This window comes from Malus sylvestris, chromosome 17, assembly GCF_916048215.2.
Source record: "Malus sylvestris chromosome 17, drMalSylv7.2, whole genome shotgun sequence".
Lineage (NCBI taxonomy): Eukaryota > Viridiplantae > Streptophyta > Magnoliopsida > Rosales > Rosaceae > Malus > Malus sylvestris.
Genome location: NC_062276.1, coordinates 8,384,110 through 8,401,258, shown reverse-complemented (window position 1 = coordinate 8,401,258; position 17,149 = coordinate 8,384,110). Strand labels below are relative to the sequence as shown.

Here is a 17,149-nt window from a genome sequence, read left to right as displayed (position 1 = left end):
GAAGGTAAGACCAAAAGTCAAATATGCCTAATGAACAAGCCTTTACTCATGTGACTATGTTAGCTTTATATATAAAGCAAGGGTCCAATGAATAGTATTTTTTGGTGTTACAGGCTTCACCAAAATAATTGGACAGAAATGTCCCTCAAACAAAAAACTTCAAAAGCAACCCAAAAATGCATCAAATGTGGCAGGGGTATTTTTGTCATTTTAATATTTTTTATTTAATAATTAATTTTTTTGTACAGTTTTTTTTTTAATAATTAGTACCTCACAATAAGCTAGTAATAATATGATTCAAACAATTCATTAAATATTATTTTCTCTATTTTTAAACACGTTCAAAACATCTTCAGAGCCGGTTATTAAAAATGTCATTCGCACGCGGATAATAATATGATTAAATTAGTTGTCAAATGATTTTTTTTAAATGAAATTATTTACACCAAGGGGTAGGGAGGTGGGCTTAGCCTCACAATGAGTTAGCAATAATGTGATTCAATCATTTGTTTATTAAATATTATTTTCTCTATTCTTAATGTAAATTCAATAAAGATCGATTTTATTATGTAGATTCAACTGCTTTAATTGGTTTATGAGGAGTTTCTTTTAGCATGATCTAAGATTATTCATTTACTTCAAATATTTGACTTTCCTTTTGCCAATTTATGCATATAAATACATTTAAAATGTGTAAGTCACGCGTAGCACGTCGTGATTCAAATAATATCTTCTGCACGCGCTCACGCACTTGCATGAAGGCTAGTATTTATAAAGGGTAGTTAGTTATCACACATGTAATATAAAGCAATATCCAATTATCTAGTAAATGCCTTCAATCTAAATCCCTTTTTTTTTTCTTTTAACCTTCCAATTGTAGCATCCTCTAGAACCCTATATTTTAACCACCACGACGCGGTTTAGTGGTTGAAGACGAATTACAGGCTACTTCACACAACACGTCATTGGTTTAATTCCTAACACTAGTGAATAACAAAATGGTACCACGAGGAGGCTGAAATGACTCTGTGAGTCTTTCTGACTCCCGAAAGTATGGACTGCTATGACAAAGCCAACAGCTGATCATTTAAAAATAATAATAATAATAAAAAAATATCAGTCTTATCATTTTCCCCAAGCACAAGCTAAATTAAATTAAAATTAAAACCCTTCCCTCTCTCCCCTTCCCTTCGCTTCTCCCCCCCTCATTTCTCTCCAAGTCCAAATCCAAAGTCCAACACAAAATATTCAAATTCACAAAAAACACAACTTACGTATCACACCACACATTCACTCCCTCTCTCCCTCTCTCCCTCTCTCCCCATTGGGGAGGTCTTCTTCTAAAGTCCAACCCCCCCTTTTATTGCCGAGTCCATTGCACTCTCTCTCCCCCTTCACTCACACATTCACTTCCACCTACAAACACATTCTCTCTCTCTCCACAATTTTCTTGGGATTTATGGCCAAAGGAAGTGGACTCTCCATTGATTCAGATCCATTTTCCTTCTCTCTCCACAACCCTATAGTCCTCAACTCCTTCCAGGAAGACCGATATAACCACCACCACCTCCCACCACCCTCCACCACCAAAAGACAACAACTTCGCCACCACCACTCATCACTCATGCTCATGGACAACTCCACCGCTATTCACCGCCGCTCTCCTCCGCCCCCTCCTCCTCCCACGACTATCCAGTTCGCAGTCAATCTCAACTGCTCCCACGACGACGACGTGCAGCACTCTCCTGGCTCACCACCACCCTCCAACGAGAAACGCAAAGTCATCGACGAGCGGGACTTCTTCGCCGATAGCAAGAACCGCCTTGATCACGAAAAGTCTGTCGTCTCCACAGACCCTGCCGATAAAATGGACTTACATGACCCTACAGACATGGAATTCAACGTAAATGTAAGCAACCCTTTTCGCCATTTTTGTTCTTGAGTCACGGATCCAGCCTACCTTAGGTATATTCTTCTTCTTCCTCCTTCCTCTCCAGCCCTTTCCTCCTGCCTCGGCGCCTAACCTCAAAGTGTTTCGCCTTGCTTTTTTCTTAGTCCAAAATCTCCGATGAAACCTTAAAGGCTGACCCTTCGAAAGCTCGGTTCTCGTATGAGACGTGCCTACCAACTGGATTCGCGTCTCTGTTTTTGTTCATTGTGTTATTGATTTATCGATTTTTTTTTTTGTTCAACTTATTGTCGTTCATGAAATTTGAACTCAGAACCTCTTCGGACTTTTTTGTGGATTTTAATACTTTGTTTGTGTTTGTAGACTGGTTTGAATCTTCTCCTTACAAACACTAGTAGTGACCAATCAGTGGTGGACGATGGCATTTCATCCAACAAAGAGGATAAAAGAGCTAAAAGTGAGGTAATGAAAATCTAACTGTTTTTTTTTTCTCCTCTTCTCTAAAGAAATTTTGACGGTACTAGAGATTTTATAAATTGAAGGAAAAAAGTTACACCTTGATCAATTTAGCTTTACATTGTTTGACATGTGATTGAATTTTGGTTCTTGGGTTTTTCTCAGCTGGCTGTTCTTCAAGCTGAGCTCAAGCGGATGAACGCGGAAAACCATCGGTTGAAGGGGATGCTTAATCAGGTGACCACCAATTACAATGCACTTCAGGTGCATTTGCTGAATTTGATGCAAAGCCAGAAGGCTGATCAGAACGGTAGCGCTGCCGAAGGCCACGGAGTGGCAGTGGAAGAAAAGAAGATTATGAATGGCAATAAAACATCACTAGTGGTGCCGAGGCAGTTCATGGATCTTGGGTTGGCTGCTAACAATGGTGACGCTGATGAGCATTCACAGTCTTCGTCTGATGAACGAAGTCGTGGTGAACAGTCTGGATCGCTTGGAGATAATGTGAAGGCTGCAGGGCACAGCGACGATCAGGGGATCGCTTTTGATCATGAAAAGAAGGATTTCGAGAGAAGGATTCGGAGAGAGGAGAGCCCGGATCAGCCGTCACAGGGTTGGGGGCCTAACAAAGTTCCGAGGCTCAATTCTCCAAAAGAGGTTGACCAAACTGAGGCTACAATGAGGAAGGCTCGGGTTTCGGTTAGAGCTCGATCGGAGGCGCCTATGGTGTGTGTTTTTGTACTGAATTGGAATAGTGTTATGAGTGACATTGGATTTCTGTTCCAACATGTTTGTAGATTTGCTAAATTTTTTGGGTTTTGATTTAGATCACTGATGGATGTCAATGGCGAAAGTATGGGCAAAAGATGGCGAAAGGAAATCCGTGTCCTCGTGCTTATTATCGATGCACCATGGCTGCTGGTTGCCCCGTTCGAAAACAAGTAAGCTAAGCTCTCTTAGGTTAACTTTCTCGTATTAGATATCATATAAGACATGTTAACTTGTCAAACTGTGATTAGGATCATATATTTTTAGTCTTTGTAGTTTGTACTAATACTATTGTGATCAAACAGGTACAAAGATGTGCAGAGGATAGGACAATCCTCATCACTACATATGAAGGCAATCACAACCACCCATTGCCTCCGGCAGCAATGGCAATGGCATCGACTACATCATCTGCTGCGCGGATGCTGCTCTCGGGGTCTATGCCAAGTGCAGATGGCCTAATGGACTCAAACTTCCTCACCAGGACAATCCTCCCATGCTCCTCCAGCATGGCCACCATCTCTGCCTCGGCCCCATTCCCTACTGTTACATTGGACTTAACACAATCACCAAACCCTTTACAGCAGCTCCAAAGACCACCAGGCCAGTTCAACATTCCGTTCCCAAACCCTAATCAGAATTTCACCAATGGCCCTGCCTCATTGCTGCCTCAAATTTTTAGTCAGGCGCTATACAACCAGTCTAAATTCTCTGGCCTCCAAATGTCACAGGACACAGACTGTGCCGCAGGTCAACAAGGCCACCAATCGCAACCAGGGCAGCAGCAGGGCTCATTGGCGGATCTTACTGCCGCCACCGCTGCCATTGCAGCTGATCCAAACTTCACTGCAGCCCTAGCAGCTGCCATCACCTCAATCATTGGCAATGCTCATCCAAACAACGACGTTGCCAACCCAGCAACCAACTCAAACAACAACAATGCCAATGGCAATGCCAGCAGCAACAGCAATGGCAATTGCAACAATAAACTTAGCAATCCTAGTTTTTCAGGGAATTAAAGCAAGCTATTATTTTTTCCTTCTTTTTTAGGTTATTTTTTTCCTTATTTTCGGATGGGAGAAAAGAAAGTGAAAATATACATTTTTTTTTTTGTGTTTTTGTTTTTTGTTTTTTGTGTGGAGGGGATAAATTAAACATAGATATTATTTTCTTTGTCATTTGGAATAATATGTTCAAATTGTATGTCAGTACAAATTTCCATGAAAACGAAGCAAAAAACAAAGAAAGAGGAAAGCATGCAAATTGGTTTTTCCATTTTTTGTGTGCATTCGGAAACGGAGAGATTGATGTTTTGTCACTCTCTCATCTTATATTTATTTATGTCAATCTTCTATGTTTTCCAATGGAACAATCAAACCTAACAAGAATTAAATTAATCTCGGTCCGATGTCATTTGTCAAAAAACTTTAGATTCAATTCACATGTAAATACAGACACGAATTATATTTATAACTATTTTAGTATTTAGTTTTTGTCTAAATGCATTATAGCAACACGGTTTTATTAGAAAAGTTATAGTTCCGTGTCGGATCTTTTTCGTTTCATTGATTTTGTCCATATTCTTCTCCCTTCAAAAACACAAAAAAACAAAAAAACAAAAAAAAAAGAAGAAAGGGGAAGGATCTTCTCCGGTAGATCCCTCTTGTTCATGTTTGGTCCCCTTCTTTTCAGAAGTTGTTTTTATTTCTACACTATTTCTTCCTTGCTTCCCCCCGTTTTTGAGGTTTTTTTTTTCTTTCTTCATCTTCTTAATAACAATAGGCAACGATAGTCTGCCTAAATAGTAGACTCATGTAATAAAAAAGTTGTAAAAAAGAAACAGTTTCTCTCTCGAAATCGAGGTTATGTGAACGTTATAAGCCGTTGTTGATGACATATATTCGGTTCTCACTGAGTTCTACGTTATGAATAGGTAAAATATCTTATCATATGTAAGAAAAAACAAATCAAAGGCTAGAAGGAGAAGAACAAAGTAAAAGATAAACAGAAAATGACAAAAGGAAGGGAGAAGAAGGGATTTTATTCTTTATTTGGAGTTATGTGTATTGAAAGCGGAAAGCAAGGGAAGGAGTCAATAAAACCGTCTCGGAGTTGTGGGGTTCGTTTGACACGCAGGGAAAGGGTGCAAAGGGAAAACAGGGAAAGAGACTTCTTTTGGTTTTTGTCTGTCACGTTTGATGCTACCAACCCTTGCCATTTACCTATTTGGCAAAGCTTCTTCTTAGCTTCACCCAATTGATGACATGGAAAATGTACTGCAAATCATAGAATTAAAAGTAGATAAATAGTTATAACATCTTTTAGGGTGGGTATTTTTGTGGGTCAACCGCCCAAACCGACCCAATCCGACCCAATCCGACTGAGCTTGAGTTGGGTGGGTTGGTCTACTGATTGTATTGGGCGACAATGGTTTGAGAAAATACTAACCCCAACCAATTGAATTGGTCTACGGTTTTGGACTGAAACTGAGCTGAACAATCTGATGCCCACCCTCACCACCCTCTTGATATAGATAATTATAAATAAACGCTTCAGGGATAAACTTTGAGAAAAAAGAATAGTGTATGTACAAGACTTCAATTAGTTTGGGCTTACAAAGCCACTTATAAATTATGGCAAAATTACTTGAAATTAAAAAGCATGAGAAAATCATTCTCTACAGTTGGGTGCATGTTGCTAGAGGAATACAGAAGAGGATCCTCTCCGGAGCTGATTCCACCGGAGCCTCTGGATCCTCCTCCTTCCTCTTCTTTTTCTGTAGGTTTTCGACCCATGGAATCGGCATCGTGCTCCCCTGGAGTGGGCGTCGGTCGGAGTCAGCATCGTGCCCCCTCAGAGCTAGTTATTGGAAAACTTCAAAACCACACAGTCAGCGACGACTACTACGACGTTGCCAATAATTGGCTCCGGGGAGCCCACGACGTTGACTCTAGGGGCCAAAAAAGTGCAGAGAAAGTAGAGGAAGGAGGAGTATTCGGAGGCTCCGGTGGAACCAGCTCCGGAGAGGATCCTCTCCCAAGGAATACAATCACCTATTTCATTTGATGATTTCAAAAACTTAACTTGGCATCTCAAGAGACTGTCCAACTGTATGCACTTGCATTAGAGCTATCTTCATTCCTCGTTGTATTTTTTTTCACGTGTAAGTTAGAGTTATTATTTTCAAACTCGTTAGTAACAAGTTCAATATCAATTTATTCTTCACTCTTTAGTGTAAATATAGTTAGAAATATAAATATGTCTTTTTGAACAAACGATATTATCTATACTAAGGAGAAGAGGGTGGGTTTAGCCTCACAATAGGCTAGCAATAATGTGGTTCAAATTCGACTTTGGCGAGAGTCAAACCTAATACATCTCACTTACAAGTGAAGAAGAATACCACTAGACTATAATACTAAATGACGGTCTACATATATCTTCATATAAAAAGAAATGGTGAATTCTTCGTTGAAGGGCTTAGAAGCTGACACTCCATGCTTTGATGCCATATGGGCTGCCCGAATAATTCATTGAAGTCCAGCAGAGCATTACTTATTTTTCTGGGCCTGGGCCTCTTTGTGGGCTCTAATGTGAATTGTTTGTGGGGCCCACAAACATGGCCCAAAGAGCAAGTATTTGGGGATTGTGACTTCACACAAAAGGCGCCACTGTCTGAGTTTCAAAACTGGACTGGTAGTTGCGGCCGAAAGTTAACTGCAATTTTCGGTGGGACCGACAGATGGCCAATCCAAACACGACACATCACCATGCCGGAACCCACAAAAATTAAAACAAATTGTGACCCGTTCGATTAAGCTACTTTGACTGCACCATTGGTCGCAACATAAATCGCCATCTATCCCGCGAAGTAGCAGAACTGGCCCCCCTCTCTTCCTCAGTGCTTTTATGCTCTTGACTTTAGTTTCCTTGTTGTTTCAGTTTCCATCTGATCCTTCGCAGTTCGTCGTCATAAGAAAAATGTAAGTAATTTAATTTAATTTAAACTTAAATTTAATGATCAAAATTAAAAGTTCCCGATAATTTTGTTCATAGCTCAATGCTTTTGGATCGTTATTTTTTTGCACGTATTTTAGATTGTTTTCTACTAAAGTTTGCACCTTTATTGCTGATCGAGTTCTAGGGTTACTTAAAATCTGTTTGGTTCCTGAGAAAATATCAGAAAAGGTCAAAAGAAACGAAATTTGAATGAAAGTTTATGTTTTTCAGTAATCAAACATAGACCATTTTAATGTTTCTGTGAAAGAATTTTCACTTTCAGTACTTTCTCAGAGTGTGAATTATGAGCAACAAATTTGCAAACTTGTTTTGCAGTTCTCCGAAAATGGGTACCCAATTTCGAGCTGGTTTGGTCACTTCCTTTCTGTTCTTGCTTCTGTCCCATGTGGTGATTTCCACACCCAGTGATGGGTTGGTCAGGATTGGACTGAAAAAGATGAAAATAGATCAAACTTGTCATCTAAATAGAAGAAATAATGGAACACCGGGAGGTCCGATTAGGAAGTATCATTTGCGCGGTAATCTTGGGGAGTCCGAGGACACGGATATTGTTGCACTGAAGAACTATATGGATGCACAGTATTTTGGTGAGATTGGCATTGGAACTCCTGCTCAGAAGTTCACTGTGATATTTGACACCGGAAGTTCTAATCTTTGGGTGCCCTCAGCAAAGTGTTATTTCTCGGTAGGTTTATTAAGTCTTTTCCTTCACAGTTTGTGGTTTTTTTTGTATTAGAACTGTTAAGCAACTTAAGTTTTCTTACAAGTTGGTTCGCTTTCGAATTGCAGGTTGCTTGCTATTTGCATCCCAAGTATAAGTCTAGCCAATCTAGTACATACACAAAGAATGGTACACTTCCCTTCCCTGCTTCAATGCATTCACGTTCTGATAAGATTAAGACTGTCCAATGGGATGATCAACCACAGCCTTAGCTGATACAGATTTAAACTTGATGTTACGGGGAAAATGAAAAACTGACACACGTTAAAGAGTGATGTAGATACTAGTTGTAAGAAATTTAAAGTTTATTTGCCATGTTTTTATTTTCCAATGTAGGCAAATCTGCAGCGATCCAGTATGGAACTGGTGCAATTTCAGGTTTCTTCAGCCAGGACCATATCCAAGTCGGCGATCTTGTTGTTAAGGATCAGGTTAGTTTTCTTGACAGAAAGTTGATATGGTGATTTTTGGTGTTGTGGACTTTACCCTTACTATTTTTAATGGTTATAGGACTTTATTGAGGCAACCAAAGAGCCTGGAGTCACGTTTGTGGCAGCTAAGTTTGATGGTATTCTTGGACTTGGATTTCAAGAGATCTCAGTTGGAGATGCTGTTCCCGTCTGGTAATTCAATGCCACTTAGTTGTTGAATATATTCCGAATCAGTCGATCAATTTATAAAATTAAACTAGCACTCCGAATTGTGTATTTTATTTGCCTTTCCCCACTTGTAAGTCCTCGATGCTAATCTGTTTTCTTTATATTTTCTATTATAACAGGTATAATTTGGTTAATCAAGGTCTTGTTAAAGAACCAGTTTTCTCATTTTGGTTAAATCGCAATACAGAAGGGGAAGAAGGGGGTGAGATTGTCTTTGGTGGGGTTGATTCTAGTCATTTCAAGGGTAAGCATACGTATGTTCCTGTGACTCAGAAAGGCTACTGGCAGGTTCGCTATTCAAGATCTTTACATCTTTTGCAGATTTTTCTACTTGATATGTTATTGATTTTCTTTGTTTTAATTTGTTTCATACTTCCTTTTTTCTGTTATTTTCAGTTTGATATGGGTGATGTCTTAATTGATGGTGAATCATCTGGTAATGATCCGAAACTTATTTTCGACACCTTACTATGTTGAGACAGTTGGTGCTTTCTATGTTCTAGGCCAGCTTTCTTGTTATGGTATTGAAAGATTGTCATGTCACGTTCCAGGATTTTGTGCTAATGGCTGTTCAGCAATTGCTGACTCAGGCACCTCCCTATTGGCTGGACCAACGGTATGCATTCTAGCCTACCATGTCGATATTCTAATTTCTCCTTACTGAGTTGTCAGTATATTAAGAAGCACGACACAAGACATACCTATAATAATGCCGTCTAAGACATTCAAAGCCCACTTCACCTGAATATTCTATCATGTTGTTATTTCATTTAGCAACTTCTGATTAATATTATTGTATAATTTCACATTTTCAGACTGTTGTCACTCAAATCAATCATGCCATTGGAGCCTCTGGTGTTGTAAGCCAGGAATGTAAGACCGTGGTTGAACAATATGGGAAAACCATAATAGAAATGTTGATGGCTAAGGTATACAGATTTGATATCTACTAAATATTTTTATTTTCATTGAAACTTTCCTGTTCTTTCATCCTTTTTGGGATAAGGAAATAATTTTGCTATTGGTCGGTTTCTTTTTGGTTCTGCTTGCCTTAAAATCTCCTTGCAGCAAATTGATTTTTTCTTTTACTGGCATGTTTTATAGTCACAACCCCAAAAGGTCTGCTCTCAAATTGGTTTCTGTACTTTTGATGGAACTCGTGGTGTGAGGTTAGATGCAGTTCAACCTATTTTCTTAAAGTTGTGGTAGAAAGGATGGTAGTAATAATGAGGCCAATTAGGTCATCCTGGTTTAAATGTGCTTATGTTTTTGCAGCACGGGCATTGAAAGTATGGTGGATCAGAAACCAGAAAAGCAATCTGATGGCGTGAATGATGCTACATGTGCTGCTTGTGAGATGGCAGTGGTATGGATGCAGAGTCGGCTAAGGAAAAATCAGACAGAGGAGCAGATCTTGGATTATGTCAATCAGGTAATTAAACTTCCCTTTTCATCTCTCTGTGAAACGTTCCTTGCAGCAAGCTTATGTTGGCATTTGCACTTGTAGCTCTGTGAACGACTTCCAAGTCCCAGTGGAGAATCAGTAGTCCAGTGTGATGCTCTATCCTCATTGCCCAGTGTGTCATTTACCATTGGTGGTAAAGTATTTGACCTTGCTCCAGAGCAGGTATGGTGTCATGACATTAACCCTAAATCTTTTCATCTTTCATTTGAGCACATTAGTATCAATTTTGTTTACATGTCCACCGCAAAACGATCTCCAGTTTTTCACCTTTTTATTTACTTACTGTTGAAGCTTCCTTAATCTGGTTTTCTGGAAATTAAGTATTTCTTGATCATTTTTTTCCATTTCTACCATCATATGGGCCCCTAGGATGACCTTAGCAGTTTTTACAAGCATTTATCCAGTCTAACTTTTTGGTCTTCATGAATGTCAAAAAGCGTTTACTTTAAATTTGCCAAAACGAATATGTGAAGTCCACTGTAGGGTTATCATCTTTTTATGCTGTGAAGTTAATGTACGGTTCTGAAGATACAAATGATTCAAGAAAATTGAAGTTTTGATGGCTGGCCAACAAAATTAGTATCGGTAATAGTTGTAGGCCACAACAACTTGTGTTGCTAAGGGGTGACTGCTCCTAAGACTTAAGGCTTCATTTGTTACACATGATTGGATTGGAATGGATAAGACGCTATTTTAAAGGTTTGTTGAAAGACACAATGAAAATTGTGACCAACTTAGAGGTCGGAGAAGGATTACCCAAGAAGAAAAGTTATCCATTCCAATACTCTCCAAAATGGGAGGATTAGATGGGATAAGTTTTCTTCCTATCTAATCCCCTTCTAATCCTTTCACAATGAAAAATCATTCTCATCTATTTTCAATATGCCTTGAATTTAGAGAGTAATCATTTCCAATCCAATCCCTTCTACCAAACGAGCCCAAAAAGTATTATAGGATTCATTTACCATTCAAGTTTTCGGTATGAGCATTAAGAACTTCTTCCGTAACTATGAGGCAATATAGCTTGGCTGTCAGACTTAACATTTACTCATCACTGGTTAGGTTTCTGAATAGTCTTAGAGTTGAATTTTTGCCATGCACGATGTTGTTTTTATGGAATTGCATTAGTACACTTATGAAAGACTCATCAACTTTAAGCTGTCAGTGAGTTTTCTGCATGAAACTGTACTGTAGTCTGTAGCATACTATGAATTACATTTAATTGGAGCCGGAGTAGCTGTTCCGTTTTTCCCTTCTATCCGTTTATTTCGTATATTTTGCAAGTCGATATAATATTTCTAATAGCCATTATCGCCATTGTTGAAAAAACCAGTGTTCGTCCTTTTTTGCTGATATTCAATTATTCATTTCGTGTATTATTTATCGCCCAACTAATATGTTTACGTGTGTTGGTACCGTGGATCAGTACATTCTCAAAGTTGGGGAGGGAGTCGCAGCTCAGTGCATCAGTGGATTTATAGCTTTAGATGTCGCTCCTCCTCGCGGACCACTGTGGTATTTCTCTCTTTCCGTCATTGCTCATAACCGTCTTTCAACTTTTACATGCTTTCCAACAATGGTCATGCAGAAATAGTTTACTGCAGTAACTAAAAACAAGTAATAGTTTCTTAACCCCTGGTCACTAATGGTGGTGCATATGTATATGCGATGCAGGATTCTGGGAGACATTTTCATGGGTCGGTATCACACCGTGTTCGACTACGGAAACTTGTCAGTTGGATTTGCAGAAGCAGCTTAGTTCTGTATTTATTTTCAGCATGCCTACTTACGTAAATAATCTCGGCTGACATCACAGAAAAGATTTGCAACGATGGAACTTGTTTATGTGATGGATCATGGACCACGAACCTTGTTTAATCGTGCCTATGTGAATAAATCAAAGACAAGATGTGCTAATATTGCAGTATGTATAATCTATGGGGGGCTGAATTGAAGTACCTAACTTTTCTTAGGTGTCGCAATGACTGCAAGACACGAGACACTTTTAGGCTTCTACCAATATTTATGCAGGTGGCAATTACAAATCATTTTTATGGAAAGATGATGTCATTGGTTGAATTTTGAGCTCACAAATCAAAGCCAGAAAACGCAATGGCATGTGTGATTGTGTGATTTGTTTGGAATACTGGTAGCATGTAACCTACGGAACGGACTTGAAATATCGTCAATATACTGACTTAGGTGCATTAGAATTTCTCTGAAAGTCACGCCAGTATGTAGTAGAAGCGTCAATGAGGTGATTTCACTTTCATTTAGGATTTGTCTATGCATGTAGCAGCAACAGAAAATGTTCGAGAAAATTTTCCTTGCATTTGGGATGCTGTGCTAATAGTTTTTCAAGTCAATCACGTATTGCCATGTTAGAAAATCAAGATATTAAGTTTCATATAGTAATACGCAAATAACTTGAGATACCGTTAATGTGGCATTTTCGTAATTTTCACACAAATCACACCTATACGTTCTAGAAGTGTTAATGGTATGATTTCATTTTCGATTTGGATTCGCCCAAGTACGTGGTTGAAGCAGAAAGAGTGACAATGTTGAAAGCACTTTTAGCCCTCAAAGTCTCTAACCGACAAATTAAAAAGCGACACAAAAGCAAACTTGTTACGTGTGCTGAGCCTTTTATGATTTCCATCTGTCCCATCACCCACACAGACAGATAGAACCAATCACTTTCTATAATTAACGGCACGTCCAAGCAAGCAAATCCATCATCCATCTCTACTCATTCAAATGCCGCCAACAACAAACCCACCCTATCATGCTAAACCAAAGCAATCCCTCCTAACCAACTACGAGGGTTGGCCCAGTTTGTAAGGTTTATATTTTATGTGTCACCCTATTTAAGTTTAAGTTTTGTTGCCAATCGTTTGCGTTGGAGCACGATCTGTAAATTTTTACGTAAATTCATATCTGCGGCAATTGATAGTTAAATGTTATGCATAATTCATTCCCGCTCAAGATGTGGGTATGCTCTGACGTTTGTAGCGAGAGTAACCAATCTATCCATAACTATTTTTTCACCAAAAAAAAAAAAACAAACCTTCATTTATTTTTTTCAACCCCAAAAACTCACAACATTATAAAACTCAAATAATTTTATATGAACCCAGATCCTCTCCAGATCTAAAAAAAGCTGAGCTTAAGGATCAAATGATATAGGCTGTTCCAACGACTACAAACGGGAGTCCCTCTAAAAGTTATAATAATTGTAGTCGTTGAATCAATTTTCAACAGTCTAAATTATTTGATTCTTAAAATTTTTTAAATCCGAAAATAATCTGGATTCATTTTAGATGAAGCACAAATGATTAGGTCTAGCTAAACCCAAAATTGAGACTGGCAACATTGACGCGATTCTATGACACCGACTCCCATGACCTGGCCTAGGGACTGTCGACGCCTTGGACAAATAAGATACCGTCATGACTCGTCATTGTGATTTGAAATTCCTAAATTTTGGAACTTAATTTGAGTATATGCCATTACCCCAAAATACTGATTAGCTCCCTGCCATTTGCGTGCTTGGCTGCGCCGTTGTTACTTCAGCTCACCTCAAGCTTTGCGTTTAAAAACTTAGCTAAGATAAGTGGGGCTGGGAACTTTATAAGCAATATTTTTAGGGGAATAATGGTACAAATCAAAGTAGGACCAATGCAGATCATAGGGATTCAAGTATTTGTTTCATCTTATTGCCAAATAAAAAGTGCATAGTTTTCCAAAAAATAAAATAAAAAGTGCATAGCCTCTAATTCAGTACCATTTAATTGTTAGAAAAGCTAGCAAAGATTCCAAACTCACGCTTACAACGACAAGAATGCTTTGCATAAAACGGATTTATTTTTATCGTGACATATTTGCCTAATAATATAATTTATATATACAAACTCTCTTTGATTTAGCGTTATTGAACTGAAATATTACATGACAGTGAACCGTTTCACAGAAATTAACTTTTCAAAGCCACTATCATGCAATTTAATTTACAAGACAAAGCAATCTGCACTCTGCAACCCTTTCTTTATCCTCTGCCGCAAGGGAAACGAGACATCAATAAAATAAGCCACCTATGTAGTGTTGTCAAGGACCACAGTCAACAACTCTTCTTTTTTTATATTTCTATTTCAGTTGCATCAAAGGCACGTAAACCTTGTCACTTCCACAAATACAACGCACGACACACATATAAAACGTGCCCCTCGATAACCCTCAACACCTACGTGCACCCCTTCCTATCGTTCATTTTTAGCCTCCACTTTCATGAGTAATGAGTAGTGAATGATGAGTTTTTCTCATGTAAAATGAACTCCAATCATATGTTCTACTATCGTAAGATTGACTGTGAATCTGTGTCACACATTAATTAATTTATTTTCAAACTCGGATTATATTGTTTATATTTCTTGTTATTGTTTGACATCCGATTGTGAATAAGTATCACATATTAGCTCAACTCATTTCTGATTATATTATTTAGATTTCATATCTTGTCATAATATTGTTAGGTATCCGGTCGTGAATCTGTAACATACTAATTTAACGCATTCTTAATTATGTTGTTCAAATTCAGTCTAACAGTATAAATATTTTGTCTTATAACATAACACTGGCAAGAAAACATTACTCAGATTATATATAAGCATGCAAATCATGTAGAACTATCTTACAAGCCACGCATAAAATTTTAGAGTTGTTGGTTTAGATACTCACTCTTGGTCCAACTAACTAAACAAGGTTTTGGCAGAGATTAGATATTTAGAAGGTGATTAAGTATTTGTGTGAGTGAGACAACAAATAGAAGATTGTTAATTAGGGTTGTTGTTGGTGCCATTTTACTTTTATAACCCCCAAAACAACAACTAATCTCACCTGCTTAGTTACTGTGGATATGGTTTAGTCAATTGGGAATCGGTTTCAACCTCTACCCTTTTTTGGCTTTTGAATTGATTCATCTCTTTAACTCTCTTGCAAGTTGCAAGTTCCAAACCACCAACCCACCTTCTACCTTTTATTGGTCCATCAAGTTTATCTACCATCTTGTGTTTTATTAATTAAGAGGTGGAACAATATATATATCTTGTGACATCATTTTTTTACATCATTTTGTGAAGCTTACTTCGTAACGTATTTTAATGATCCAAACAACTTATCTTTTAGGATGTCATTCATAGATTATACTAGCAAAAACTAGACAAGTTCAAAAATATTAAAACATTCATTTATAGTGAAGAAAATGAACGAACACGGTCCTAAAAAACCCTAAACCTTTAATTCAACATTCATATGGTTTCAAATTAAGTGATTTTTGGTAGACATAATCTTTGAGAGAATGATTAAAAGATACAATTCGAATCCTTGAAATACAATACGAAGTGAGCCTCACAAAAACGTATATTAAAAATTGTGTAAAAAAAATGGTGTTACAGATTTACTATATATATATATTGGTTGGCATAATACTGTAGTGTGTACTTTCGTGCACGGTGGAAGTTTGAGAAGGACGTTTAATATTTTAACTAGCAAAACAAATGTCTAAGAGTAGATGAAACATGAGGTTTGAAGAAACGAAATGCAACACATGAATTAATCATAGTATATGCTGGTTTCTTAGTGTTTAATATAATTTAATGGTTTCAATCCCTTAATTATTTAATTATAATTAATGGTAAGTACCTTTCTAAATTAAAATTACTACCAAGATTATTCTTTTCTTTTAGTGCCTTAAATGATACTTTTTCGTCTATGATTAATTGTAATTTTTTTTCCTACTTTATTTTGTTCTTTCTAGAAAGGAATTATTAATTTCTTTTTAAAAGAGACAGAATGGTGGTTTCACCAAGGCATTGCACTTTCTGGAGACTATGAAAACTCGTAAAGGCATTTCAGCCTCCCATTGGCCACCATGTGCGATTCACCAACGCTAATAATCAAACACAAGACATACCATATCAAATACAGGTCTGAAATTCGTCATCTGTGGTAGTTTCCATAGAGGAATCATGAAAGTGCTTTATTTAGCATAGGAGTTCCTTGTGTGGTGTGTAGGTTACTTTTGTGGATCATCGTCTTTCCCTTGTACGCAAACTTAGACATGATATTAAGGGACACGTCCAAGACGGCATATCATCAATCATGATTGCTTTACTTAACGGACACAAAATCGACTCTAATATCTGATTATTTGGCTTTTTATCAAGTAGATATTGCAGTATAATCCAACGGTAAAAGAATAACACAAATTTATATAGGTCACATCAACATCTACAATTTAAAAAAGCTAATGCAAATGTGCTGCATAAGGCCGAATTCAAATTCGGAGATCCTCTGTGTCCAGAGCCAGAGAATTCGGATGGTTTAAGGGAGCGAGAAAGAAGGAGATTTGGACCGTTCAAGGATTTGATTTTGTGTGTGGTGGGCAATGAGGGTATCAAGATTTAAATTGAGTGATCCGGGTTTCCTAGTCCGTCTACTCTGAACAAAAAGATCTGAAGAGTATGAATTCCAACCAACTTGATTAAACTATACATCATTAACAGAAAGAAAACAGAAAGCTACAAAATTTTCATTAAGAAGAGAGAGACTACAAATTTGCTCAAAAAAAAAAACTCAAATTTGTTTGAATTTTCCCTAGTCCATCGGCTTCACATATACTGTTGTTGCTTAACATTTTACGTTTCTTTGAATTTTTTGTGCCCTAGTGATGACAACACAAATTTCCACAAAATATGATCTTAAGTCAATGATAATATGTAGTTACCATTAATGTTTAAAATATGGATATCGACATAGATATTGGTTGCCTTTGACAGAAATTATGGAAATTTACAATAGAGTGGGTATACCGTATATCAACTCATTAAGATTTGCTCAAAATTAGAGAAAATTTTGTCAAAAGAAATTCAAAAGTTCGAAAGCTGCAATAGGTTATGACAAATTTTCTGTAATGAATCGATAAATATCATCAATATTTATTAATTTTCCTATATCTCATCAATATAGGGTGAAGTTAATTTTACCCCTCCTTTCCATATTAATCTTTGATTTTTCAAATATTTCAACAATTTCGTGAATATTTTCAATACCGTCTACAATAGAGAAAAATTGGGCTAATATTGAAAAATTAT

General features: G+C 37.5%; 2 protein-coding genes across 2 annotated transcripts; both read left to right on the top strand.

Moving 5' to 3' along the window:
• Positions 1-1,246: 1,246 nt before the first annotated feature.
• LOC126612290 (probable WRKY transcription factor 31) lies at positions 1,247-4,408 on the top strand. The gene is made up of 5 exons (XM_050280674.1): positions 1,247-1,909; positions 2,273-2,371; positions 2,531-3,091; positions 3,193-3,306; positions 3,439-4,408. The coding sequence occupies exons 1-5, from the start codon at positions 1,460-1,462 to the stop codon at positions 4,150-4,152; spliced, it is 1,938 nt and encodes a 645-aa protein (XP_050136631.1). The 5' UTR covers positions 1,247-1,459; the 3' UTR covers positions 4,153-4,408.
• A 2,571-nt stretch (positions 4,409-6,979) lies between these two features.
• Positions 6,980-12,058, top strand: LOC126612292 (aspartic proteinase A1-like). Its single transcript, XM_050280676.1, has 14 exons — positions 6,980-7,116; positions 7,469-7,838; positions 7,943-8,003; positions 8,211-8,305; positions 8,385-8,497; positions 8,653-8,821; positions 8,930-8,969; positions 9,085-9,149; positions 9,349-9,462; positions 9,638-9,702; positions 9,809-9,965; positions 10,041-10,160; positions 11,425-11,513; positions 11,673-12,058. Exons 1-14 carry the CDS (start codon positions 7,043-7,045, stop codon positions 11,755-11,757), a joined length of 1,617 nt encoding a protein of 538 aa, XP_050136633.1. The 5' UTR covers positions 6,980-7,042; the 3' UTR covers positions 11,758-12,058.
• The last annotated feature ends 5,091 nt before the right edge of the window (positions 12,059-17,149 follow it).